At 43.4% G+C, this 26,201-nt stretch overlaps 1 protein-coding gene across 1 annotated transcript in view; it reads left to right on the plus strand.

Annotated features, from left to right (window-relative positions):
• Nucleotides 1–6,522: 6,522 nt before the first annotated feature.
• Nucleotides 6,523–26,201, plus strand: part of EML5 (EMAP like 5) — a 388,000-nt gene continuing 368,321 nt past the window's right edge. The window contains exons 1-2 of the mRNA XM_030214976.1: nucleotides 6,523–6,580; nucleotides 7,284–7,485. Coding sequence (XP_030070836.1) covers nucleotides 7,289–7,485 — 197 coding nt within the window. The 5' untranslated portion in view covers nucleotides 6,523–6,580; nucleotides 7,284–7,288. The remainder of the gene's footprint in view (nucleotides 6,581–7,283; nucleotides 7,486–26,201) is intronic.

Consider the following 26,201-nt stretch of genomic DNA (forward strand, 5'->3'; position numbering starts at 1 on the left):
TTCATGCCAGACAAACCAAGTAAAGTAGTGAAAATTTTTTTCTTGGGTCATTTGGTCAGCGGCATACTGAGGGTGGTGCTGTGGGGGCGGTCCGCCCCAGGTGCACGCTGCAGAGGAGGTGCAGGAAGCAGCCGCACAGCTGTCGGCTCCACCAGGTCCCTGCTCCCTCTTACGTTACTTCCTGTTCTGGGGCAGAGAGAGCAGGGACCTGGCGGAGCCGACTGCTGCATGGCTGCTCCCAGCACCCCAGGAGGTAAGAGCAATGCACTGGGGGGGGGGGGTTTGAGATGATACGCTGGAGGGGGGGATGCTGCTGCATACAGGGGGTGACGCTGCACCTGGGGGGGGGCGCTGCATCGGGGGTGAGGGGGGGTGCGCAGCGGCAATCTGATCAGGGTGGCAGCCAACCAAGGAACACCACTGCATTTGGTAAATAGTGGCAGTATTTTAAAGGTTCCTCAAAACATCTCCCTTAAACTACTATCCACCTGCCATTATGATCTTTGATCACAATGTGTTCCTCAAAAACGACCTGTTTGTGAATAAGGATAGCTACTTCTGCCCTCCTGCTTACCGAGCAAGATGAACAGAAACATTTACCAACCCATTCTTGCACCAGTCTTCTGTGCTCTGTATCATTTAAATGGGTTCCTGCAGCATTGTTATTCCAGCACCCATTCTTTTCAGAGCTGTGAGGCCTTTTTTTCTTTTTATAGGTGAGCCTAGGCTACGGATTAAGAACATAAGAATAGCCATACTGGGTCAGACCAATGGTCCATCTAGCCCAGTATCCTGCTTCCAATAGTGGCCAATCCAGGACACAAGTACCTGACAGAAACCCAATTGGTAGCAACATTCCATGCTACCAATTCCGGAGAAAAGTCACTTCCCCCATGTCCATTTCAATAACAGACAACTGACTTTTCCTCCAGGAACTTGTCCAAACCTTTTTTTAAACCTAGATACGCCGACCGCTGTTACCACATCCTCCGGCAACGAGTTCCAGAGCTTAACTATACTTTCAGTGAAAAAATATTTCCTCCTATTTGTTTTAAAAGTATTTCCATGTAATTTCATTGAGTGTCCCCTAGTCTTCGTACTTTTTGAGAGTGTGAAAAATTGATTAACTTTTACCTGTTCTACACCACTCAGGATTTTGTAGACCTCAATTATGTTACCCCTCAGCCATCTCTTTTCCAAGCTGAAGAGCCCTAACCTCTTTAGCGTTTCCTCACATGAGAGGATTTAGTCACTCTTCTTTGAACCTTTTCTAATTCCGTTATATCTTTTTTGAGATACAGTGACCAGAACTGAAGGCAATACTCAAGGTGAGGTCACACCATGAAGCGATACAGAGGCATTATAATATTCTTGGTCCTATTTTGTATCCCTTTCCTAATAATTCCTAGCATCCTATATGCTTTTTCGGCAGACGATTTCAGCGTATATAGTCTACAATGACACCTAGATCTTTTTCCTGAGTGCTGACTCCTAAGATAGACCCTAACATCAGATAACTAAGATTTGGATTATTCTTCCCAATGTACATTACTTTGCATTTGTCCACATAAATTTCATCTGCCATTTGGATGCCCACACTTCCAGTTTCCTAAAGTCTTCCCGCAATTTTTCACAATCCACATGTGTTTTGACAACTTTGAATAGTTTTGTGTCATCTGCATATCTAATCACCTATCATTTATAAATTTGTTAAATTGCACCAGTCCCAGTACAGATCCCTGCATGCCACTATTCACCCTTCTCCACTGAGATAATTTGCCATTGAACCCTACCCTCTGTTTTCTTTCCAATAACTAATTCCTAATCCACAGAAAAACATTGCCTGCTATCCCATGACTTTTTAATTTTCTCAGGAGTCTCTCATGAGGAACTTTGTCAAAAGCTTTCTGAAAATCTAGATAGACTACATTAACTGGCTCACCTTTATCCACATGTTTATTTATGCCTTCAAAGAAATGAAGCAGATTGGTGAGGCACAACTTCCCTTGGCTGAATTCATGCTGACTTTTAAACCATGTTTGTCTATGTGTTCCATAATTGTATTCTTTATAATAGTTTCCACTATTTTCCCTGGCACTAAAGTCAAATCATATATAAAAGGAAAACAAATTGACATTTCGTCCTTTAGATTGTAAGCTCCTTTGAGCAGGGACTGTCCTTCTTTGTTAAACTGTACAGCGCTGCGTAACCAGTGGTGTGCTGGAGCCGGCTCTCACCGGCTCTGCAGAGCCGGTTGTTAATTTTTGAACAATTTAGAGAGCCGGTTGTTCTGCTCTCAGCTAGGACTTGAATGGAGTTTATTTTTTCACAAATTGCAGCAGGAGGCTGGAGGCACGCATGCCCAAACACACCAGCTGTCACCTGATATTGGTGCATGCGTGGTGTGTGGCAACCCTGCCTCCTCGTGCTGCACTGCAGGCAAGAGGATCGTGTGCATCCTGGAGTTCCTGATTCTCTCTTCCCTGCTCCTGCCCTTCCCACTGCCCCATGCATTGAACTTTGTTTCTTCCCTCCCATATCCGCTCCCTCTCCCTGCCTCCCTCCTTCAACCTCTCCCCCCCCCCCCCCCCCCCCCCCCCCCCCGCATTGGATCCTTACTTACTTGCAGGCAGGCAAAGGACACTGTCGGGACCAAGGAGGTTTGATGTGATGAGCTGCAGGCAGCCGATCTACTCCACCAGAAAGGAAACCAATTTGTTTAATCTTTGTTTTCACTCCCCCCCCCCCCACAGCTGTCCTCTAGTGAACTCTCAAACCAAACAAAGCAATCAAACCTACGATCTGCTGCATCCACATTCTCGTTTTTTTTTTTTAAATTCTTGGTCCATCTGTAACAAATCTAAAGCTGTTTCAATTGGATTGGCAGTGCCTTAAAAGGTGGAGGACAAAAGTTTTTGTTTCGGTTTTTTTTGTAACTTATTGGACAGATTTTTTTATTTATTTGAAAGCTTCCCATATAATATAAATATCATGAAATAACAATTGAATATCACTAAAACATCTTTAAAAATTATTATAGCTGGTAGAAATAGCAATCTTAAACTTTGTATTTTGTGCTAATTTTTCTACACTAAAAAAAATAATAATAAATACACTGTCTGTATACAATACAGATGGCCAAATTTCAGTGAGGATATCCTGTTTCCTGATGGGTTCATCTTAACTGTTGTTGTAGTCTACCTTGGGAAGCCTTGTGTTATAAAGATGATGATGGAATATATTGAAATTAAATGGAAGTAGAATTAAACTCTCCTTTCATTGGGGCACATGGAATCAGATCTTAATCTGTTTTGTAGAAGTTTACCTTTTAGATACACAAATGGATTATTCTGTTTTGAACATGTTTCAGGGGCAAGTGGTTTTATTAGTCAAAATAAAAATATTTTGTTTCTTGCAGATTTATTTTGTTTAAACATAAATGGGCCATAAGCCCCTAATGCAGCCCATTGGTTTTCTTATATTTTGTTCTTGTGATAAATTATACTGTGTCAAAACTGAAAACTCTTGTCTCTATCTGGTCGATAATAAAAGGAGCTCATTGTGAACACTATCCACCCTAAAAGGTTGTTTTGTGGCTGTACATGAAGAATTATGATATTGGCTAAATATGTGTATGTGTGTGTCCTTAGTCCTGCATCCTAAGTTTATATAATCCTTTCAAGAAATCCAGTTAATCTTTTAACTTTTTAGTGGAGCATAACCGCAGAGTCATCGTATGGTCGCATCTTCAATATCGTAATACTAGTGCCCATCTAAGGAACAGCCAGGTTATTTTGAGTTAGTCTTCACTTGCTTTCCTTGTGCCATCACTATTCAGCAGGTAGGCAGTGTCTTAAAAGATGGAGGATAAAGGATTTTTTTTTTACATTAAAAGAAGGTAAATTTGGATGTAAGGATTGTTTGAAAACACGCTCTCTCCCCGGGTATAGCCAGCTCTGCAAATGTTGTTTTTTTTTTGGCGGGGGTGCAGAGGTGGACGGGGGGGGGGGGGGGCACAGAGGTAGGTGGGGCGCAGAGGTGGACCAGGGAGAGAGCCTGTTTTTAAAAATTTACCAGCACACCACTGTGCGTAACCCTAGTAGCGCTCTAGAAATGTTAAGTAGTAGTAGTAGAAATTCAAAAGAGAAAAGTGGATAAAATGTAAATCATTGCCTAGTACAACTGATTAGGGAGAACACATCTGTACCAGAATGAACCATAGGAAAACTAATCCGTAATCCTACAGGAAACTGGAGGAACAGCAGCTATGGCATAATGGCAAAATAAAATATGTTGGATCCTACCCCCAAGCCAGAACTATAACCTGAGCAGGAACAATAACTACAGCAACAGAACCTGACACTGTCTTTGCCTTTATAAATTCATTTTATTGCTACTATAATTATTTTATAATTCTCGTATTCTGTACTACTAGTGAGGCAGCCTGGACAGAGAAATCATATTAATTTGCTAATTCTGTTTAACTTTGGTTCAGTCCTGCAAGTGGTAGAATTCCATCTGGTTTTAATTACTCAAATGTCTAGCTTTTGCTAGACTAGAGGTTAGAAAGGTCAGTGAGAAATAAAACTTTCTTTGTCCCTTTTTGAGTGATGGATTGTTAAGGCTAGTTCATAGGCATAATAATAAACCACATCTGGATGCCATTCTAAGCAAGGCATACTGGACAGTCTCGAGGGGATCAGCAAGCAGGCAGTTTTAAAAGATTAGGCTGAATGCTGTTTAGAGAGAAGGAGATAGTTTAGATTTAAATAATTCTTGATAATTTAGATTTTGTCTTATAAGGAATTCTGATTTCTGCTTATTTTAAAATATGTTTTATTCTGTTTACTTAATAAGTTCTATTTCTCCCTGTAAAATATCTTTTTAATTCAGTCTTTGTCTGCAGTTTAAGAGGTCATCTGGTTTGAATTATCCACAGTCCTAGCTAGTTCTGTGTATGAAGCTAAAGGTGAAAGAGGTCAGGAAAAGTCAACTCTTTTCCTTGATTGATTATAGCTAAGTGTAGGACTGGCCTCCTGAAAGTAATAACAAACCATGTCTGTGTGCCATTAAGCAAGACTAATCCCTTAATGAACCCAGCTAGTAATAATAAAATGCAGGAGATAGGTGCCACATTGTCTAGTTTGAGAGGCCCCAGGTCGTAGGTCAGTTTAGGAAATATCTGAAACCTATGTAACTGATATTTTGAGTAAATGTGTAGAGATAATTAGTTCAAGACAGGTTAATCAATCTATTCCTTACCATCTGGTGAGAAAGGGGGGCTAGAGGGGTTTAGGACCATATATAAATGAGAACAGAAGCAGTTTACGTTAGAGAAGGAGCCGAGACGAGAGAGACAAGACACAGAGAGTTGAAGAGAAGGAGAGAGCTAGCGCTGATGTTCTACTTTGTTTGCTGGCAAATAAAGAAGACTTCTCTCTCATTCTGCTAACAATAGTGGTAATTCCTGCATCACTAGCTCTTATCTTTATATTCATATTCAGTGGTTCCAGTCACTTAGGGCCCTGTTTACTAACCTGCGCTAGCATTTTCAGGGTGCACTAAAATTAGTGTACGCTAAATGCTAGAGTCGCTCATATGTTGTAACTTTGTCTTTAGCGCATCCTAATCATTAGTGCACGCTAAAAATGCTAACGCACCCTTAGCGCTACTTAGTAACCAGGGCCCTTAAGTTGGTATACATGGATAAAGTGGTGTGATTACCGTTAGTCTATTTTAAAGCATGGAAACAGAGTCGTTAAGAAAAAGAAACAAAAAGAATAAAGTGATACTATGTTTTGTTGGACAAACTTAATCCGTATAAACTGTAACTTTGTCACCACTGATGCATATAAGGTAGACCTTTTATTTAGTTGGTAAGTTATATTCAGAGCAACTTACATATACTTATGCCGGCCCAGTCTGCCCTTAACTCTGCCTCCAGGTCTAGGCACGTTTTTTGTGCATAAAATTATTTGTAGGAACCTGCGCGAATTAAAAAAAAAAACCCGGTTAACTAGCACTATGCGGCAAGTCCTAGGTTTAATAATCAGACACCACAGGCCATTCCCTGATCTACTGGTGCGCGAGCGTCGCCACCACCACGTGCAGCGCTCCCGCCACACGCCGTGACACGCATGCGCCAGTCGACCCTCTGATGCTGCTGGCTAGTGGATGTGTCGAAACGTGAGCCTTGCTGCAGCTGCCCGGGCAGGGCGTTAGTGCGGCTGCGCTGAATGATTTGAAGGAAAAAAGGAGGCGGTACTTGGACGTCTCGGAGGACCTTCTGGCTACATAGTTGATCAGTGAGAGGCTCGTACACTCGTTGCCGTGCAGCAGCTCTCTACTTCCAACTTGTCTGGGATCGCCGTCGACAGCCCCCCCTCCCGCAGCTTTCCTTCTCCGGCGCTCCGCCCTCCTCTGACGTAACTCGTATAATTCTCCAACGGAGTCCACACGGTCCGATTTCCACTCAAAGCGGGGGGCGCATCCGAGGGAGAGAGGTTGTGCCAGAGAGGGGTCGTCTGGGCTCAGGGAGGAGGAGGAGGAAAGCTGCGGGATTGGTGCTGGGTGATCTCAGGTATGGGCAAACTGAGCGAGGAGATACGTTTTGAGCGGGGAGAGCGCGAGACCACAGAGAGGGGAGACCTGTTTTTCCGCTGTCGGAGTGCACGTGAGCGTGTGAGGGCAGCCGAATGCGTGTGTCGCGCGGACAGGGGAGAGAGAGAGAGAGACGTTGGACCGAAGTGATGTGAGGGGAGTTGCGCGTGAGAGTGTGTGTGAGGGACAGCAGTCGAATGCGTGTGTCGCGCGGACAGGGGACAGAGAGAGGCGTTGGACGGGAGAGAAGGCAGCCCACAGTCAGGGGGGAGCCCTGTCCTCCGTTGTCTGAATGAGGTGTGTGAAGCAACCGAATGCGTGTGTCGCGCGGACAGGGGAGAGAGAGAGACGTTGGACCGGACAGATGTGAGGGGAGATGCGCGTGAGAGTGTGTGTGTGAGGGACAGCAGTCGAATGCGTGTGTCGCGCGGACAGGGGGGAGAGAGAGAGAGAGAGAGACGTTGGACCGGACAGATGTGAGGGGAGACGCGCGTGAGAGTGTGTATGTGTGAGGGACAGCAGTCGAATGCGTGTGTCGCGCGGACAGGGGAGAGAGAGAGACGTTGGACCGAAGTGATGTGAGGGGAGACGCGCGTGAGAGTGTGTGTGTGAGGGACAGCAGTCGAATGCGTGTGTCCCACACCTAATGCGCGTGCCTTGGTGTCTTCCGCTGTCCCGAGCAGTGAGGATGGCCGACAGAACAGCCCCGACCTGTCACCTGCGGCTGGAGTGGGTGTACGGCTACCGGGGCCACCAGTGCCGCAACAATCTGTACTACACGGCGGCCAAGGAGATCGTCTACTTCGTGGCCGGGGTTGGTGTGGTCTACAACACCCGCGAGCACAAGCAGAAGTTCTACCTGGGCCACAACGACGACATTATCAGGTAAGAGGAGGCTCCTCCCTACTTTTCAAGAGCCGGGTGGAATTATGTATCCCTGGCTCTTTAGTAGAGAGGTGTGGGAGCCGTGTTAGCCCACTCCTAAGGTTATCACTGGAAATCAAACAAAGTAAGACATGGAAGAGAAAATAAGATGATATCTTTTTTTTTTTTATTGGACATAGCAGATTTAGCACACCCAGGCGCTGTACAGCAGATCATGGGGACGTGTCGGCAGTGTTCAGCACCTTGGAAAGCTCCCTGTGGCTCGCCCCACGCCATTGGCACAGGGAATTTTTTCCCATCTCCGGTACTTAGATGGCTGGTCTGCAGTGAATCACAGAGGGCTGGCGGAATCATCCTAGCTCCCCCTCGCCCCTTATATTCACACTGCTTCTTGATAAGCAAATGCACTTGTTTGCACCACATGCACCCATCTTTCGAAGAAGTTGGAATCTGTGTGGTTTTTAAGCTCTCATTCCTCACGCTAGATGTATATGACTTTCAGAAGGTTTTTGTAGGGATTTGGCCCCTTATGCTGCATACTACTGCATATCATTTGCTGGTGGAAGGAAAGTGGTCGGTGCATTTTGAAGGGGTTCGGGATGCTGCATATTAATCAGGTTGGATGGAGATCTCAGGGTTTCTTCCCAATGCACCAAACCAATCTTCTGTTTTTCATAGTATTCAGAATGAGTATGCCTGAAATAGATCGGCATACAATAGAGTACATAAGTATTGCATACTGTGACAGACTGAAGGTCCATCAAGCCCAGCATCCTGCTTTCCAACAGTGGCCAATCCAGGTCACAAGTACCAGGCAAGATCCCAAAACAGTACAACACATTTTATGCTGCTTATCCTAGAAATATGCTGGCAGTACATGCAAAGCTGTCATATGCATACTTATTGTGGATCTCCTAACACCTGACTGTGTAGGAGTGTCCAAAGGACAGAGTTGAGAGTCACTGGTTTAGAAGGAAGACAGATCTAGGTCTTTGGCTTTCCAGTGCCCTAACTTGAAAGGGAACATTTTGACATTGAATGTGGTAACTCCCAAGCACCACAGAAAAATAGATTCATTGAGAGGGAAGGAGACAGAAAAATAGTAAGATTCATTGAGAGGGAAGGAAAGGCAGAGCATCTGCATTATCATCCTTACTCAGGGTGACAAATGTGCATGACACTTCTGTATTGTGACAACTGTGTTGGGCCCTAGTGACATGTCTGTTGTGCAGCAGGTGGTGTGTTGCTGCCAATAGAATGTTTCAAGTTAAATAATTAATTAATGCTATAGTTCATGTCATATTATCTGCTGAAACTGCTCAGATCACCTCTTCCCTATGCTTCGTAATCCCGGTGTTGTATCTGGAAAGATTTTTTATTCATTTATTTATTTTCAAGACTGTATAATCTAAAATCCTTGGTGTCTTACAATAAAACCATACACAATATAAATTCAGAAACTATAACATGACAAAGACAAACAATCATTTAGCCATTAAAACATCAAACTTAGTATAAAAATCCAAGATTAACTCAATCAGTCAGCACTTTTTACTATAGTAAAATCATAGTCCAGTAAAGTAAATGCTTCTGTTTTTTTTTAGTATCTCTAATCATCACCATAAATTTGCTGAAATAGTATTGTCTTCAGTTCCTTTTTAAATGTCAAGTGATATGGAGCATTTACTTTTAGAGTAAGATCTGTAAGTCTACAATCTAATGGTGCAAAAAGAGGGGACTTCTAGTAATATCTTATCAGCTGAACGTAAAGCTCTGGTAGGTTGGTAAATCTTCAAATTTGCTGCGATGATGAGAGGGATCGTATTATTCAGAACTTTTAAAGTATCTTAAATTTTATTCGTTGCTCCACCGACAATCAGTGCAGCGATTTCAAGACCGGAGTTCCTGTCAAAACCCAAGCTATGGTGTTTTGAGCCCCTTGCAAAGCTCTGAGAAGGTTTTTAGGTAACCCAATTAACAGACTATTATAATAGTCAAAGTAAGGAAAACTAATGCTTTGAATAACAAGTCAAAAATTAGAAAAGAGATTTCTCAGTCTTCTCACCAGTTTCAGTTTTAAAAACACTGAGCTTATTTCAGAAACTTGGAATTTTATTGTCAAATGTGAATTGAGCATTACTCCAACAATCCGGATATTTAAACCATCAATAGAAAAAAAGTGAGGAGTATTGACAGCAGAATAATCAGATAAAAGCAGCATTTGTGGCTTTGACAAATTGAGCTTTAAATGGTTACCTATCAAACATTGACCCAATTGTATGCAAATATAAAAGTAAAGCATCTAGAGAGTCATGAATGGTCTTGTCAGTCTTCAGTAGAAATTGGATGTCATCAGCATAAACAAACAATTATGGACACTATTTGGCATTAATTATAATTTATGCGCCGAACTGTCTAGGCGTATTCTATAATGTGATGTGTGTAAATTCTTAGTTGCATAGTTCAAAAAGGGGACATGGCTACAGACGTGGAATGGACAGGTCGTAGGCATTTCTACAATCTATATGTGTTATTATAGAATATACCTGGTCTGTACCTAATTTAGGCGTCGGAATTTACACCAAGTTTTACTTGGCGTAACTGCCCATGACTAAATTTAGTCATACGGACCGGTGCTTGGTGTATTCTATAAACTGCGTGGAAATTTAGGCTTATTCTATAAAGTATGCCTAAATTATGACGTACTTTATGGAATATGCTTAGGCGTATTTCATTTCTTTTTTAGACATGATATATAGAATCTAGCCCTTTGGGTCTAAATGTTTGTTAAGTGGCAATTATCAGTACTGATTGGCTTGTTAACTATGACTGTATTTGCACGTGCAACTTAAGTTATATTATATAGAATCCATGGGAAATTGTGTAACAATATGCAAAAGGGGAGCAAAAAGATGTTAAACAGAGTTGCTAAAAGAGCAGAGCCTTGCGGGAACCCGGCTGATCATCCAAAATCTTCTGAATTGATCTAATACTTTTGCAAGTCTCACTGATACTAGTAACATTTAGGGGGGAGGAGGACAGTTGTTTCGGAGGAGCTTAGCGAATAGGGTATATAGCATTCTCTTTTCACCTCTAGTAGGATTTAATAAGTACATTTTAGAGTAGGGCAGTGGTTCCCAAACCTGGTCCTGGAGGTACCCCAACTAGTCAGGTTTTCAGGATATCCAAAATGAATATTCATGGCAGAGATTTGTATGCACTGCGTCTACTGGAATAGGGTCTTAATGATTTCAGCTTGGTATTTAGTAGACAATTGTGCAGGTTAGAAAACTACAAGCATGACCACTGCTGGGAGGCCTCTGTTACCAGGAAGCACATGGCTGAGCTAGGCAAGTGAGGGTGAGCTGTATTTAACCAATATGTGATATATAACATCTGATTAAAGAAGCCCTGACTATTTGTGATCTTTATTTCTGAGATTTTGTTGGTAATTTCCAATTGATTTATGGACTGATGTTAACCACTTTAGAATAACTCTGCTAACTTTAGAATTGCTTGATTGAACTTTTTCATTCATTGTTCTCTACCTTTGAAGTAATAACGCACAAACTCATTGGAAGCCCATTAAAGAAGTTTGTGCTCCTGGCTTTTAATTCTCTTAAAGCTTAGGTTTAGAGCTGCCACAACAAATCTTCTATTTCAATATGGCTCTGGTCTACCTTTGCCTTGGCATCTTTCTGAACACTTGTGCTTGGAGGGGCTAAACAAACCCAGTCTAGTCCCACCCCCAAGTTCTCTAGTTGTTGGTTAGGCAAATTATTGGTAGGGCCATGGCCCCAGTGACCCACCCCATTCCACTGCCTATATGAGATCCCATTGCCTTGTGACCTTGGCTCGTGTCTTTTATGTGCTGCCAGTTTCCTTTTTCTTCTGCTTCCCCATGGCGTTTTCAAATGCCCATGACTTACAGAATTTAGATCTTTGTGCATTTTCTACAGTGTTGTAAAACAGTGTATTGAAAGCAGACAGTTATGTAACTTAATCACATTATTCCTTATCCCTGTTTCTTTTTTTAGTCTCTTATAAAGATGTATGTTATTGTTACTGTGTAACTTGAGAAAATGTTCATACTCATTCTTAGATTTCCCTTGTTTCTCTTTCCTATGAGACAATGGAGTTCTTTACAATTCCTTTATTATTTCAAATTGTAAACCACTGTGTTAAAATTATAGGAAAGGTGGTATAGTAAATAAACCATATAAAGAATATGATGGCGCTGTTAAAAAAACTATAATGTAACAGAGAGAGGGAACTAAGTACAAAAAAAGTCCAAGCAGAAAAACAGCACAAAGGGCCTTTAAAAACAAAGGGAACACAGTTCTTTCATCAAAAGAATCCTTTAATAGTAAAATGTGATAGTTTTTAAAGGCCCTTTGTGCTGTTTTTCTGCTTGGAGCTGTTAAAACTATCAGAAAACACAACCAGCCAATGGGATGAAGTAAAAAAAAAAAAAAAAAAGTCCTTTATTCAGAAGCACCAGTGACTGGACCCGACATGGTCTGCTTCAGGGGTCGCAATACAACTTGCCAAGCAAAGATAAAAAATCAGGGAAACCTGGTGTAAAACACTAGCAGCCAAGTAAATCTGTTTGTAGTGTCAGACGGACGCAGAAGTGCCTGACGAGCAAACAGCTTGGCAAGTTGTATTGTGATCCTCGAAGCAGGCGGTTTTACCTCCGAAACATAGACTGTGACAGGTCTAGTCACTGGTGCTTTTGAATAAAGGACTTTTTTTTACTTCAACCTGTTGGCTGGCTGTGTTTTGTGGCATCCTCTACTCTTACTTTGGACTAGACTTAGATTTCTCTACTTCTTGTATTTTTGGCTTCTCGCTGTTAAAACTGTGGCATGCTTTAGAATCCTGTTTACAAGAAAGTTGATGTGTAGATTCAAGCTTGTTTTTATTACTGCACTATTTTGGGTACTTGTAAATCTTGTGTAATATGTAAGAAAGGTAACAAAATACACAACCTATTATTTTTGTCCTTTTTTTGCCATAAAGTGTATATTTGTTGTACCTTGGGCTCCCCTTCATAAGAGTTGCCTAATTATTAGAGCAGGGGGAAGTTCAATTCGAATCCCACTGTGACTGTTTGTGATTTAGAGTAAGTCACTTAGCCCTTCTTGCTTCAGGTACAAACGTGAAAGACAATTCTGTAAACGGATACCTAAATTTTAAAGGGTCATGGGTTTGATATACTGCCTTTCTGTGGGTACAACCAAAACTGTTTACATATATTATATGCAGCTACTTTCTCTGTCCCTAGTGGACTCACAATCTAAATTTTTGTACCTGGGGCAATGGAGGGGTTAGTGACGTGTCCAGGCTCACAAAGATCTGCAGTGGGACTCGAATCCAGTTCCCCAGCCCACTGCACTAACCATTAGGCTACTCCTCCACTACTGCCAGACAACAAAGGTAGAAAAGGCATTTTATTTTGAATTTATTAACTGAGTTACGTTATCTTGAGAAATGTGCATAGCGGATGTCATTTTATTGTGTTCAGTAGAAAAAGAAATACATTTCTGGTTTTATTTCTCCACTATTGCAGTACATGGTGAGGTTCTGAGTTCAGCTTTTGTCTACATATTTTTATTTCAAAGTTCTGATCCCTTGTTCTGTATTTGTTGAGAGACTGTCAGTGTGATTGTAATGGTAGGTGGGAAGATTGGAGGAGAGGCAGAGAAGATAGGGAATTGGGAGGAGGAGGGGGCTTCTTTATTTTCTGCCCTAGGCCCTAGCATGTCTAACACTAGTCCTGACCCTTGCTGTAGCTGGTAGGGATCCCCAAGCTCCATCGGCTGAGGACCTTCTGGCAACCAAAACTCCCTTCTACTAAGGTTTGCAGACAGCGGCAGCATCCTTGAGCCACTGACAACTAAGCATACGCGGTTGCCGGCATCATTGCTGCTGCCTGCTAAGCTTGGTAAAAGGGAGTTCTGGCCATCTTTGGAGGAAGTCTTCAGCTGGCAGAACTTGGGGATCTTCAAGAGCCAAAGTATATTTTGTGTTGGGAGGTGCTGGGGGGGGGGGAGGGGTGGGGTGGAAGGAGGCGGGGCAGTGAGAACATTTTTCTGCCCACCCACTTTGGGTTCAGGCCCACCCAAAACTGGCTGTCTGGCTATGTCACTGCATGGCGCACTTTGGCACACCCTCTCATGCCAGCCACTGAGCTGCTCTAGGTAAGCGTGCTTATCTTCTGGCACACCAGTGCAGCATTGCACTAATATTCTCTAACAGCTTAGGCATGCCATTATGTAATTGACGCTAAGCATAGCCCTTAATGAGGCATCAGTTCATAGCATTTCTGCCTCAGGGGCCCTTTGACCAAAGTGCAGTAAAAAGTGGCCTTATTTTGTCCTTACATGGGTCATTCCCACAGGCTAAGGCCATTTTTACCACTGGAATTTTCTCTTTTCTCCGTTAATGATCACATGCTGATTTTCCCATTAGTGCATGAGCCCCTACCATTACTTAGGCAGTAAGGGCTCACATGCTAAGCACGTGCTAAACTGTTAGCATGCGGCAATGTAGCTGCACTAACTGATTAGCGCAGAACATGCCCACTCTCTGCCCCCAGACTCCAAAAATACATTTTATTTTTTAGCGCATGGTTAGCGCACGTACATGCAAAAATTCCAAGGGACACCTGAGTGCATCCCGCGACAAGCCCTTTTTTGCAGCGTAAGCACGTGTTGTTGCTTACCGCAGCTTCGTAAAAGGACCCATTAAATTGTAAACCCTCTGGAGATGGGAAAATGCCTACCTGAATGGAACTTACCTTGTGCTACTGCTGAAAAAGGTATGGACTAAGTCCCAAATCCCTTCCCTGTTTCATCCTTGATCTGCTTTTACATCTTTTGCTTAACACTGTAATATTTTTCCTACTATTAGCTTGTCAGTATTAAAATATTTTGTCATATTTTACATGATAAATCCTAATTTTGTAAGACCACCGTCAAACCCTCCCTTTTACAAAGCCATGCTAGTGGCTGCCGAGCGGCAATAGCAACAGCTCATTCAAAGTGAATGGGCTGTTTTGCCACTACCACACCGGCAGCCGTTAGCGCTGCTTTGTAAAAGGGGGGAAAGTTAGCAGAAATGATAATCTGCTACCGTGGGTTTCTTTAAATCATAATTGTTTCAATTGATTAGCATATTTTTTCTTTGTATGAGAGTTTTTTTAAATTCAGCAGGTTTTTTTATTTTATTCGAAGCCTGTGTATTCCAGTCAAAACAGAACAAAATGTTAGGATTCTTACAGCGACTGCTGTACAATGAGCGTTTTACAAGTTTCCTGTTTCTGGTTTCCATTTCTTTTGCTGGTAGAAAGTACTATATCTTGAAGTGGTACCTAAAAAGTTGTATTTGAAATTAAATTTATGATCTGGTGATCTCAGTTAGTCTCCTGTTAATTTCAAAGATTGTGAAGCCTGCAAGAAATATCTTCTGATGCACTACAAAGTTTGCCATTGCTGAAAGGGTACTTCTCATCTGTCTCCTGGAGGCACATCTGGCCAGTCAGGTTTTCTGAATTACCATAATGAATATGCATGAGACAGATTTGCGAATAGTGGGTCTCCATTATGTGCAAGCTTATCTCATGCGTAAATTCTGGTAATCCTGAAAATCCAGCTGATTAGATGTGCGTCCAGCTGTTATCTGGAGGGATGTCCCATTCAAGAGCTAAAGCAAAGCAATAGCTGCAGTGGACTTCATCTCTGGCTGCTATGGAGATGGGCTATATGTCTACAAGTGAGAGTGCATTAAATAGAACACACAATGGGGGGGGGGGGGATTCTATATATGGTGCCTAAAAAATCCGCGTAGAAAACATTTCCGCCTAAGCATATTCTATAAGATTTAGACATCATAGCTCTTAAATCTATGTACCTCCATTTACACCAACAAAAACATGGCGTATATCCCGTCACATAGATTTGGGCTTAATTGGCCATATTCCATGGCATCCCACAGATCAATCAAGAGACTTGTGGGTTGTATCCCTCTACCAGCAGGTGGAGATAGAGATCCTCCGAGGTTTGCTATATGTGGACCTGTGCAGCCAGCTGAACCTCAGTATTCTCTCTATCTAGCAGGTGGAGGGACATCTCTGTGCACTCTGGTTTGATCTGGCTACTGGTGTCCTTTGGGCCTAGTTTAGCACAGACAGGGATTGAGTGGCTGTTTGCAGCTTGTGGTGTACACCTGGTGGTGCCAGGTCCCACCCGGTCTCCCCCTACCTTTCCTCCGTCGCCCGGGGCTGTTGCCTGATCGGGTGTTTCCTTTCTCTCCTGACTAAAAAAAAAAAAAAAGGTAAGAGACTTTGTTTTTGTTTAATCATACGGAGGAACTAGACGTTCTGCCGAGTCAGTTTTGGGGCAGGCGTTTGTGGAGCATGTCCTAGTGGAGGAGTGGCCTAGTGGTTAGGGCGGTGGACTCTGGTCCTGGGGAACTGAGTTCGATTCCCACTTCAGGCACAGGCAGCTCCTTGTGACTCTGGGCAAGTCACTTAACCCTCCATTGCCCCAGGTACAAATAAGTACCTGTATATGTAAGCCGCATTGAGCCTGCCATGAGTGGGAAAGCGCGGGGTACAAATGTAAGAAAAAATTTCTTTTTTAAATGTCAGTGCCTTCCCTTCTGGCCTTCAATCAGATAACTGCCCATTGGGGGATACCAGAGATGGACTTAATGGCCACCACATTCAATGCGAAGGTTCCCCATTTCTTCAGCAGGGGACGAGAGCTGGGCTCAGAAGGCATCGATGCCCTTCTTCAACCTTGGCCTAGGGGCCTGCTCTATGCCTTCCCCCTTGGCCAATGGTGGGCAGGTTACTGACTCGCATTGCCAGTCATCCCGGTCGAGTGATCCTAGTGGCCCGGATTGGTCCAGACGACCCTGCTATGCAGATGTGATCAGGCTTCTGTTCGATTGTCCTTTTCTGCTACCGGCGCAGGGCGGTCTCCTGCTGCAGGGGCCAGTCACAATGGAGGATCCCTCCCCCTTTGGTCTTACAGCCTGGCCCTTGATAGGGTGAGGTTGAGAAGAAAAGGGTATCCGCACGAGGTTATTGCTATGATGCTGTGGGCTCGGAAAAGATCCACCTCGATATCTTATGCTAGGGTGTGGCGTACCTTTGATTCGTGGTGTGTGAGTTTGGGATTGTCAGTGGCTTCGGCTTCAGTATCGGTTATCCTCGCGTTTCTTCAGGAGGCTGTACAAAAATCACTCTCGTTGAGTTCTCTTAAGGTGCAGGTGGCAGCTCTGGCATATTTTAGAGGCCGGGTTCAGGGGGCGTCCATTGCCTCCCACCCAGGGGCGTATCTGCGTGGGGCCTCAGGGGCCTGGGCCCCCGCAGATTTCGCCCTGGACCCCCCTACCGCTGCCAACCCTCCCCCTCCGTTGCTCGCCTACCTTCGCTGGCGGGGGACCCCAACCCCCGCCAGCCGAGGTCCGCGTCCTCCTGCCGCTGCCGGCTGCCTTTGGTCCTTTAATTCTTCCATTGAAGCTGGCGCCGACGAAAGTTTCTTTTGAGTCTGACGTCGCTGCACGTTGTACGTGCAGGACGTCAGACTCAGAAATTGTTTCTGAGTCTGACGTCCTGCACGTACAACGTGCAACGTGCAGCGACGTCAGATTCAAAAGAAACTTTTTCGTCGGCGCCAGCTTCAATGGAAGAATGAAAGGACCAAAGGCAGCCGGCAGCGGCAGGAGGACGCGGACCTCGGCTGGCGGGGGTTGGGGTCCCCCGCCAGCGAAGGTAGGCGAGCAACGGAGGGGGAGGGTTAGCAATGGCAGCGGCTGGGGGGAGGGGGATCGGCAATGGCGGCGGCGGCGGCGGCGGCGGGGGGGGGGCTATAATGTGCCCCCCCTCTCTGGCCCTGGCCCCCCCTACCGCCGCAGTTCAGATACGCCCCTGCTCCCACCTGGATATGGTTTGTTTCTTGAGGGGCGTAAATTGTTTGCGCCCTCCTCACGTGCCAGTTCTGCCATCCTGGAACCTTAATCTAGTTCTCAAAGCACTTCAGCGTCCTCCTTTCGAACCCTTATTGGGGATTACGATTAAGGATCTCATTTCCACTTGGGGCAGTCCCTGCGATTGCCGGCCTTCCACCAGGAAGATTACCCTGAGCAATTCTGGGCTGCTCGCTGCCTCGATGTGAGACAGGCTCTTCTCAGGTATTTGGAGGTGATGAATGAATTTTGTCTTTCTGACCATCTCTTTGTCCTTTTTGGAGGCAGTAAGAAGGGTCTTATGGTGTCCAAAGACACCATAGCCCGTTGGTTGCGGGAGGCCTTTTCTTCGGCATACGTGGCATTGGGCAAGCAAGCCCCTTTGCAAGTTCGTGCTCATTCTACGCGAGCTCAAGCTTCCTCTTTTGCAGAGTCTCGTTTGGTTTCTCTGGAAGATATCTGCAGGGCAGCTACATGGGCTTCGATCCATACATTCACTTGTCATTATCGGGTGGATGTGGCAGCTCGTCAAGATGCAGTGTTTGGCTCGTTGGTGATTTCTGCTGGGTTGGGGGTGTCCCGCCCTACTTGAGGACTGCTTGGGTACATCCCACAAGTCTCTGGATTGTTCTGTGGGACGCCATGGAAGGAAAAATTAATTCTTACCTGATAATTTTCTTTCCATTAGTCCGAACAGATTAATCCAGAGGCCCCCCCCCACTGGGTTTACTGTCTGCGGTTTTGTTGCGGTTGGTTAGTTTTTTTTCGGGTTCCGTTGTTCTGAATGTTCCTTCATTTGATTAAAAAATAAATAAATATAGAAGTGGTAGAAGTATGTTGGGCAATTGGTCTGACAATGTCAGGAGAGTTTTCTATTGTTTCCATTCCACTGCTTTGGTATCCTTCATACTGAGGTTCAGCTGGCTGCAAAGGCCCACATATAGCAAACCTCGGAGGCTCTCTCTACCTCCACCTGCTGGTAGAGGGACACAGCCCACAAGTCTCTGGATTGATCTGTTGGGACTAATGGAAAGAAAATTAGCAGGTAAGAATTAATTTTTCCTTCTGTAACAGCAGGCGTAAATTTTGGAACGCCCACGATATATCCATTTCCCTGCCTATAACCGCGCCACTTTTTGCCTGCACGCATTAGAAGTTTGGCGCACTGCGTTACAGAACACACTCAGCGAGTTGTGCACATAAATTCTGATTATTGTTAATTGTGCTCATTGTTTAGAAGTATGTTGGGCAATTGGTCTGACAATGTCAGGAGAGTTTTCTATTGTTTCCATTCCACTGCTTTGGTATCGTTCATACTGAGGTTCAGCTGGCTGCACAGGCCCACATATAGCAAACCTCGGAGGCTCTCTCTACCTCCACCTGCTGGTAGAAGGACACAGCCCACAAGTCTCTGGATTGATCTGTTGGGACTAATGGAAAGAAAATTAGCAGGTAAGTATTAATTTTTCCTTCTGTAACAGCAGGCGTAAATTTTGGAACGCCCACGAAATGTCCATTTCCCTGCCTATAACCACACCCCCTTTTGCCTGCACGCATTAGAAGTTTGGCACACTGCGTTACAGAACACACTCAGCGAGTTGTGCACATAAATTCTGATTATTGTTAATTGTGCTCATTGTTTAGTGTCATCAGTGTTGGTTAACTTGTTAAGCCAATTAAGTTATGCACACTTGGATTTCAGAGTGGAACTCTACACACACTGTATAGAATCCGGGGGGAATGGGGAGAATTCTGTAAATGGCACTCAAAATTCAGTGCTGGGAAATATCAGTGCTAAGGACTAGATTCTATATGTGCCGCCTGAAACATCGGCACCGAAAAAAATATGCCTAGGCATATTTTATAAATTGTTCCTAAATATGCCTAAATTTCTGTGCAGATTATAGAATACGCCAAGCACCTGTCCAAGTGAGTAAATTTAGTCGCAGGCAGTTAGCCAAGTAAAATTTGGTGTAAATGCCAATGCCTGAACTAATTCAGGCGCGGTCCAGGTGTATTCTATAACAATGCGCATAGATTATAGAAATGCCCACAATCTGCCCAGTCCATGTCCATAACCACGCCCTTTTTCAACTATGCGACTTAGAATTTACATGCATCACTTTATAGAGTACGCTTAGTGTCAATAATTGCTTGTGAACTGACAGTTATCAGAGCTGACTGGCTTTTTAACTAATTAAATTGCGTATTCAGATCCAGAATAAGTTGTGCTATATAGAATCCAAGGGTAAGTGCTGTTCTACAAAGGACACGTGTCCTTTATAGAATAACGTTTGGAACGGATTCCCATGTACAAATGTGGGCACTGGACTTTGCAAGCTGAAATCTGGTGTAAATCCTGATGCACGAGTTAAGTGCAGATCCCCTATATTCTATTACACTGCGCCCAACTTTTTGAAACACTACTGACCTGCCCCTTCCATGGCCACACACCCTTTTGGGTTGCTCTATGGGATTTGGGTGCCCGGCATTATAGAATAGCGTGCAGCCAGATGAACGCAGAAATCCTAATTGGTGTCAATTAACATCAATAATTGTTAGCCCTTATTTATTGCTCATCAGTGGCTAATGATCTAATTAACTTGCGCACAGCTCTTGGACTGGTGCCCAAATTTGGGCAAAAAAAAGGAGGAAAACACCTCACGTAACCGTAAGCGGCAAACAAGAGTGAGGTGAGTCCAAAGAAGATATTAAGAATTCTTCATTGAAAACAGCATAAAAGTGACCCGACACGGCCATATTTCAGCACAAAAGCCTGCCTCAGGGGTCAGGATGATCTACATATTTATATTTTATTTATGTATTTATTTCATTCCTACAATAAGATGTGTCATTATTCTTTCATTCATACATTTAGATATGTGGTGGGGCATAATCGAATGGGGTGCCCAAGTTTTCCTGAGGACGTCCTCACGGCGAAGGTGCGGGGAAACCCGTATTATCGAAACAAGATGGGCGTCCTTCTTTCATTTTGATAATATGGTCGGGGACGCCCAAATCTTAACATTTAGGTCGTCCCTAGAGATGGTCATCCTTAGACTTGGTCGTTTCTGATTTTCGGCGATAATGGAAGCTAAGGACACCCATCTCAGAAGCGACCAAATGCAAGCCCTTTGGACATGGGAGGAGCCAGCATTCGTAGTGCACTGGTCCCCCTGACATGCCAGGACACCAACTGGGCACCCTAGGGGGCACTGCAGTGGACTTCAGAAAAAGCTCCCAGGTACATAGCTGCCTTACCTTGTGTGCTGAGCCCCCCCCAAAACCCACTTCCCACAAGTGTACACCACTAGCACAGCTCTTAGGGGTGAAGGGGGGCACCTAGATGTGGGTACAGTGGGTTTCTGCTGGGTTTTGAAGGGCTCACATTTAGCACCACAAGTGTAATAGGTAGGGGGGGATGGGCCTGGGTCCGCCTGCCTGAAGTGCACTGCACCCACTAAAACTGCTCCAGGGACCTGCATACTGCTGTCATGGAGCTGGGTATGATATTTGAGGCAGGCAAAAAAATATTAAAAAAAATTTTTTTTTGAGGGTGGGATGGGGTTAGTGACCACTGGGGGAGTAAGGGGATGTCATCCCCGATTCACTCCAGTGGTCATGTGGTCAGTTCGAGCACCTTTTTGTGGCTTTGGTCATAAGAAAAAAAGGAGCAGGTAAAGTTGTCCAAGTGTTCGTCAGGGACGCCCTTTTTTTTCCATTATGGATCGAGGACACCCATGTGTTAGGCATGCCCCAGTCCTGCCTTCGCTACGCCTCCGACACGCCCCCGGGAACTTTGGTCGTCCCTGTGACAGAAAGCAGTTGGGGATGGCCAAAATCAGCTTCCCATTTTACCGATTTGGGCGACCCTGTGAGAAGGACGCCCATCTTGCGTCCTTCTCTTTCGAAAATAAGCCTGATAGTCTCCCAACAATGCATAGATGTATATTTAATTTGTTTGTAATTTTAATACCCATGTATATATATATATATGTTTTGCTTTAGTACTCTGTTTATGTTTATATTTTCACAGTGTCTTTTCACGGACTGCCATTTTTGTTAGGTTTTACCCAAGTGCTTCTAAATATTATTTTTATTTAATTTGTTTGTGTATTGTATTTATTTATGTTTTATGTTTATTTTTATGTAGATCAACCTGACCCCTGAGGCAGGTCATTGTGCCAAAACACGGCCGTGTCGGGTCGCTTTTATGCTGTTTTCAATAAAGACTTCTTGATATGCTCCTTGAATTCACCTTACTCTTTTGTTTGCCGCCCAAATTTGGACACCATATATTGAATCTGGAGGAATAGTCTCTTTGCAGTGCATTTTCATGTGCAGAAATAGCAAGACAACACTGGACTCATTTCCTCCCTGTTCTTTGGACAGACTCTTACAGGTGCAGATATTTAATTTCGTCTCCTCTGTACTTTAGAATGTCTTGCATGAGATGCTGCCTTTCTCTCTTCCTTTCCCCACTTTCTTTTCTTCTTTTTCCACTCAGTACAATATGTGCCAGGTTGCCTGGATCTCTCCACGTGAAAATCTGCCGATGAATAGGCAGAGGACACAGCATTTTCTGAGCCACTGAAATCCTTTGTGCTCTGATTTAAGAAACAAAATGTCAGGCTGAGCTCATGTTGTATTTATAGAGCCTCTAGTCTTAAAAAATGGTCTTTAATAAATAGCACCCGGACTGCACATCTTCCAGAATTTACAAAACATCAGCAAAGAAGTAATAAAATAGAAATCTTTAACATGTAGCCTTATTGTATGCATCTTTTCATTTAGGTAAGTCAATGCTATGTGACATTAAAATCAGAAAAATAATTCTCTGATGAACCTGGCTGATACACTTTCATTTTCCACTGTTAAGCGGAAGCAATATGTTTAATTGCATTAGTCATAGCTGTGCTGTCTAGCACAAAACAGAATTTTGTTTTTCATAGATTTTTCTTCCGTCTTGATATGTAAGGGCATAGGTTGAAATTCACAGGGAATCCTACGCTGAAAAAAACATCTCTTCGTTAATCTGGATTTTCATTAAAGCGTTTTGATCAATTAATAGCCACACAGCCTATGGTGCTGAGAAGTCAGAGGTAAAACAAAACAAAACATGTTTTTAGTGGGGGGGTGGGGGGCTGGATTTACGTCTCTGTGTTTCCTTTCCCTACGGTGTAGGTTTGAATTGGTAAACCCAAGCTTCATGCAGGGATCAGATTAATGTGACAGCATGCAATATTCATTCACACAGAAATGCTGTCTTGATATTTGCATCCATTCTATATGCGGGAATTCTACCTTACATGACAGAGAGCTGGAACAGGTGCTATTTTAGAGGACAGGACACTAGTAGACCTTAACTAATAGTTAATTACTTCAGGGCCGCAGTGAAAAGTCAGGGTCCCTGACAAATTATGCTTGCTTTAAGGAGAATGCTGATAATAGCTGTAGTAGCAAAGTGGTTAACAAATGTTATCTCCTTCCAGCACAGGTTTTGAATTGTATCTTCTTCACTTCTTCCATAAATATCTGCTTTAGCTGCCAGCTCAGCTGTGCTCGGGGATCACAGAGATGCAAACTGATTTCTATCCATTCAGATTTCTTAACAATATGTCATTTGGATGCTTCAATAAAATGAGTCCTCTTTGAGCGAAATCAGGATGCAGGCTTATTTCTAAGTAGCAAAGTGAAGCATTTCCACTGCTTAAGAGGGCTGGGGATAAATGTTCTTACTTTAATCTGACACTGAGTATCAGTAAAAGATGAGTCACAGTGTGAGCTCTGTTAGGTTTTCTCCAGCATTTTCTAGTCTGTGTTTTATACTGAGAAGTGACAGTACACATCAGTGTGATTGCATGAGCTGAATTGGGGCAGGAGGCCTTAAGTCCAGCCAGACAAAGGGGGAAGTGAAACAAAACGCCTTTATTTAACAATTATTGAGTCCTGTTTCTTCACAGTGCAACAAAATAATGAGTAAGGTCTTTCTTAGGTTCAGAGACAACCTTTACACAAGCTTGTAAACTACTGGCTTTAACCCCACAGTACGAGCACGTATACACATCCACTTGCCAGATTTTACCGCATGGGTCTTCCACCAGATCTCAAGAAAAGTGTCCTTATGAAGCTTAAAGCTTAGCCTATCTTGATTCATGTCAGGTAGCTTCCACACACTATACTGTGGAGACGCACACTCCAGGGTGGCTTCTCTCCTCCCAGGGCCTCCCTGTTGGAAACCTCTGTTATGGGGCCCCCCCCCTGCCCTATTCAGCTTCAGGGCTTTTAGCTCCATCCTGATCTGAGCCCCCGCCCCCTGCCCTTGTGACTCAGCAACTGCCTCCGCCTCAACAGACTAGTGTCCCCTGCTGCAAGGAGGTTGAACTGCATCATCCGTGAGGGAGTACTCTTCACTCTACTGGCCGCTCCCTCACAATCAGAGTGAACCTGTTGTTGGAAGATAGGATGAGAAAAGGGTAGAGGTGGATGATGAAATGAGGGAAGGGGCATAAAGTAGATTATGTAATGCTGATGGATCTGTTCTTGCTGTTATAGTTGTTAAAACTCTAAAATTACAAAAAAAAAAAAAGCAGACTTGTTTTTACCTTTAAGGAGGTCTGTACGGTATGACCCTGTTATTGCTAAGCAACACATAGGCACAAATTGCTCCTTAAAAGTGTTTTATACTTTATGGGATTCCTGCTGCAGATAACTCGAGCTAATCTGTAGTAAAAGACCCCCTTAATGCTTTTATGAGCAATATCTCCTGTTAAAAATGATGAGGTCAGTGTATTCTATAAGATTTAGGCATGGCATATAGAATATTCTTAGTTGATATCCCAGTGCCTAAAACTACGTGCATCCATTCACACCAACAAAAACGTGGCGTAAATCCTTGCGTGTAGATTTACGCGGACTGGGCCATATTCTGTAACAACGTGCGTAAATTTGGGAACACCCTTGAAACATCCATTTCCCCGCCCATAGACACGTCCCTTTTCAACTGCACACTATAGAATTGAGGTGCAGTTCATTACAGTATACCTTTAGTGAGTTATGTGCGTAAATTCTAATTATTGCCAATTATTGCTTGTTAAGTTCTATTAGCAATGCTGATTGGCTTGTTAAGCCAATTAAGTTATGCACATTATTATGGAACACGCTTAGATTTAGGCACAGAACGCTAGGTGCGATATATAGAATCTGGCAGATATTGTGTATGCGGGTAGGCTACTTTCTTTTTTTCTTTTTGATATTTTTCCTTAATTCCTCCATATTTTCTGAAACCCCCTCACTCTTTGTGGAAATAGAAAGTGGTCGTTAATTGCTTTTTCATCAGATTGGATTTGATCTGTTTTTCCTTATTGTTGTTTTTTTTCTCCATATTTCAGGTATTCACTTGTATATTATTACTCATAAATTCAATAAATATAAAATTTTAAAAAAATGAATCCACAGAATCTCCGTTTTGCTTGAGTTTACTTGAGTAATCATTAACAATACAGTTTTCTTGCTTGTTTGGGGAAAAACAAGAAAAGACACTTGCATAGGGAAAAGTTAATGAATGTAGTTTACATATTGGTTTAAAGAAATTTTGGATTTTTAACACAGTGCAACATGAGGTTCCTTTTTCCTTCCATTTTAATTCATCCTTGAGATTGAAGGAGTTGATTATGGAAATAAATTATTTGCTGCACTGAAGGTTTCATTCTAATCAACTGCACTTATATTAGAGGAATGATTGCTTAATCCTATCATTGCCAATTGTGCAATTGAATTAGAAAAACCACTGTCACAGTGCCTTTTGAGAGAGACTGCCTGTCTATTGTGGACATATTTAAAAGTGTGTTTGAATGAATTAGAAAAGAAATGCTCTGTGAAACTCAGGCTACATTTTTTTTTTATTTGCATGAAGTCTTTATTGTCAAATAATACAACAATTCAGGTACATAGAACACCATGTATTACACAATACACTTTAAAGCACATCATAACTCACAAGGGCGCCTATTTGACTATGCAAAAAAAACAAACCAAAACTTCAATCTTTTTTGAGATTTATATTGTTCTCCTATTCCCAACCCTCCCTTAACCCCCCTCCCCCTAGGTCTAGCACCATCTTAATCTATATCATCATCTAAGTTATACATGAAGAATAAAAGGATCCCAAATCAGGCGCCATCTACTCAATTGGTTACGCCGTTCCGCTAGTAATCTTTCCATCTCACATACATGCCTCAATTTATGAAGCCGTGGAGCTGAGGGCTGCCTCTAACAGGCTGCAATTACAATTCTGGCGGCACACATGGCATGTCGCAACAAAATTTGCTGGGTAGAGGAAAGACCCAACAGTTTTGCTGAAAATAAGAAAAAGGTCGGATTCCAAGGAATTGGACCTCCAAGCCATGTCTGCAGTGTGTTACGAACAGATTTCCAGTAAGCACAAACCTTCCTACATGTCCACCATATGTGGCCCATTGTGCCCTCAACACCACAACCCCTCCAGAACAACCCTGAAGTTGTAGGGTAAATGCGCTGGAGATGCCCAGGCGTCAAGTACCAGCGAAACAGCACCTTTACCGCATTTTCCTTAAAGGGTACATGAGACGACACCCCCACCGCAGCCCGTTCCAATCTCTCCCATGTCGCCTCCTCCAGAACTACCCCCAGTTCCCCTTGCCACCTCTTCCTATGGAGCGTATAATTCGGGGTTTGCCTATTGATAATACTGTAGAGGC

Source organism: Microcaecilia unicolor, chromosome 9 (genome assembly GCF_901765095.1).
Source record: "Microcaecilia unicolor chromosome 9, aMicUni1.1, whole genome shotgun sequence".
In the NCBI taxonomy this organism is placed as follows: domain Eukaryota; kingdom Metazoa; phylum Chordata; class Amphibia; order Gymnophiona; family Siphonopidae; genus Microcaecilia; species Microcaecilia unicolor.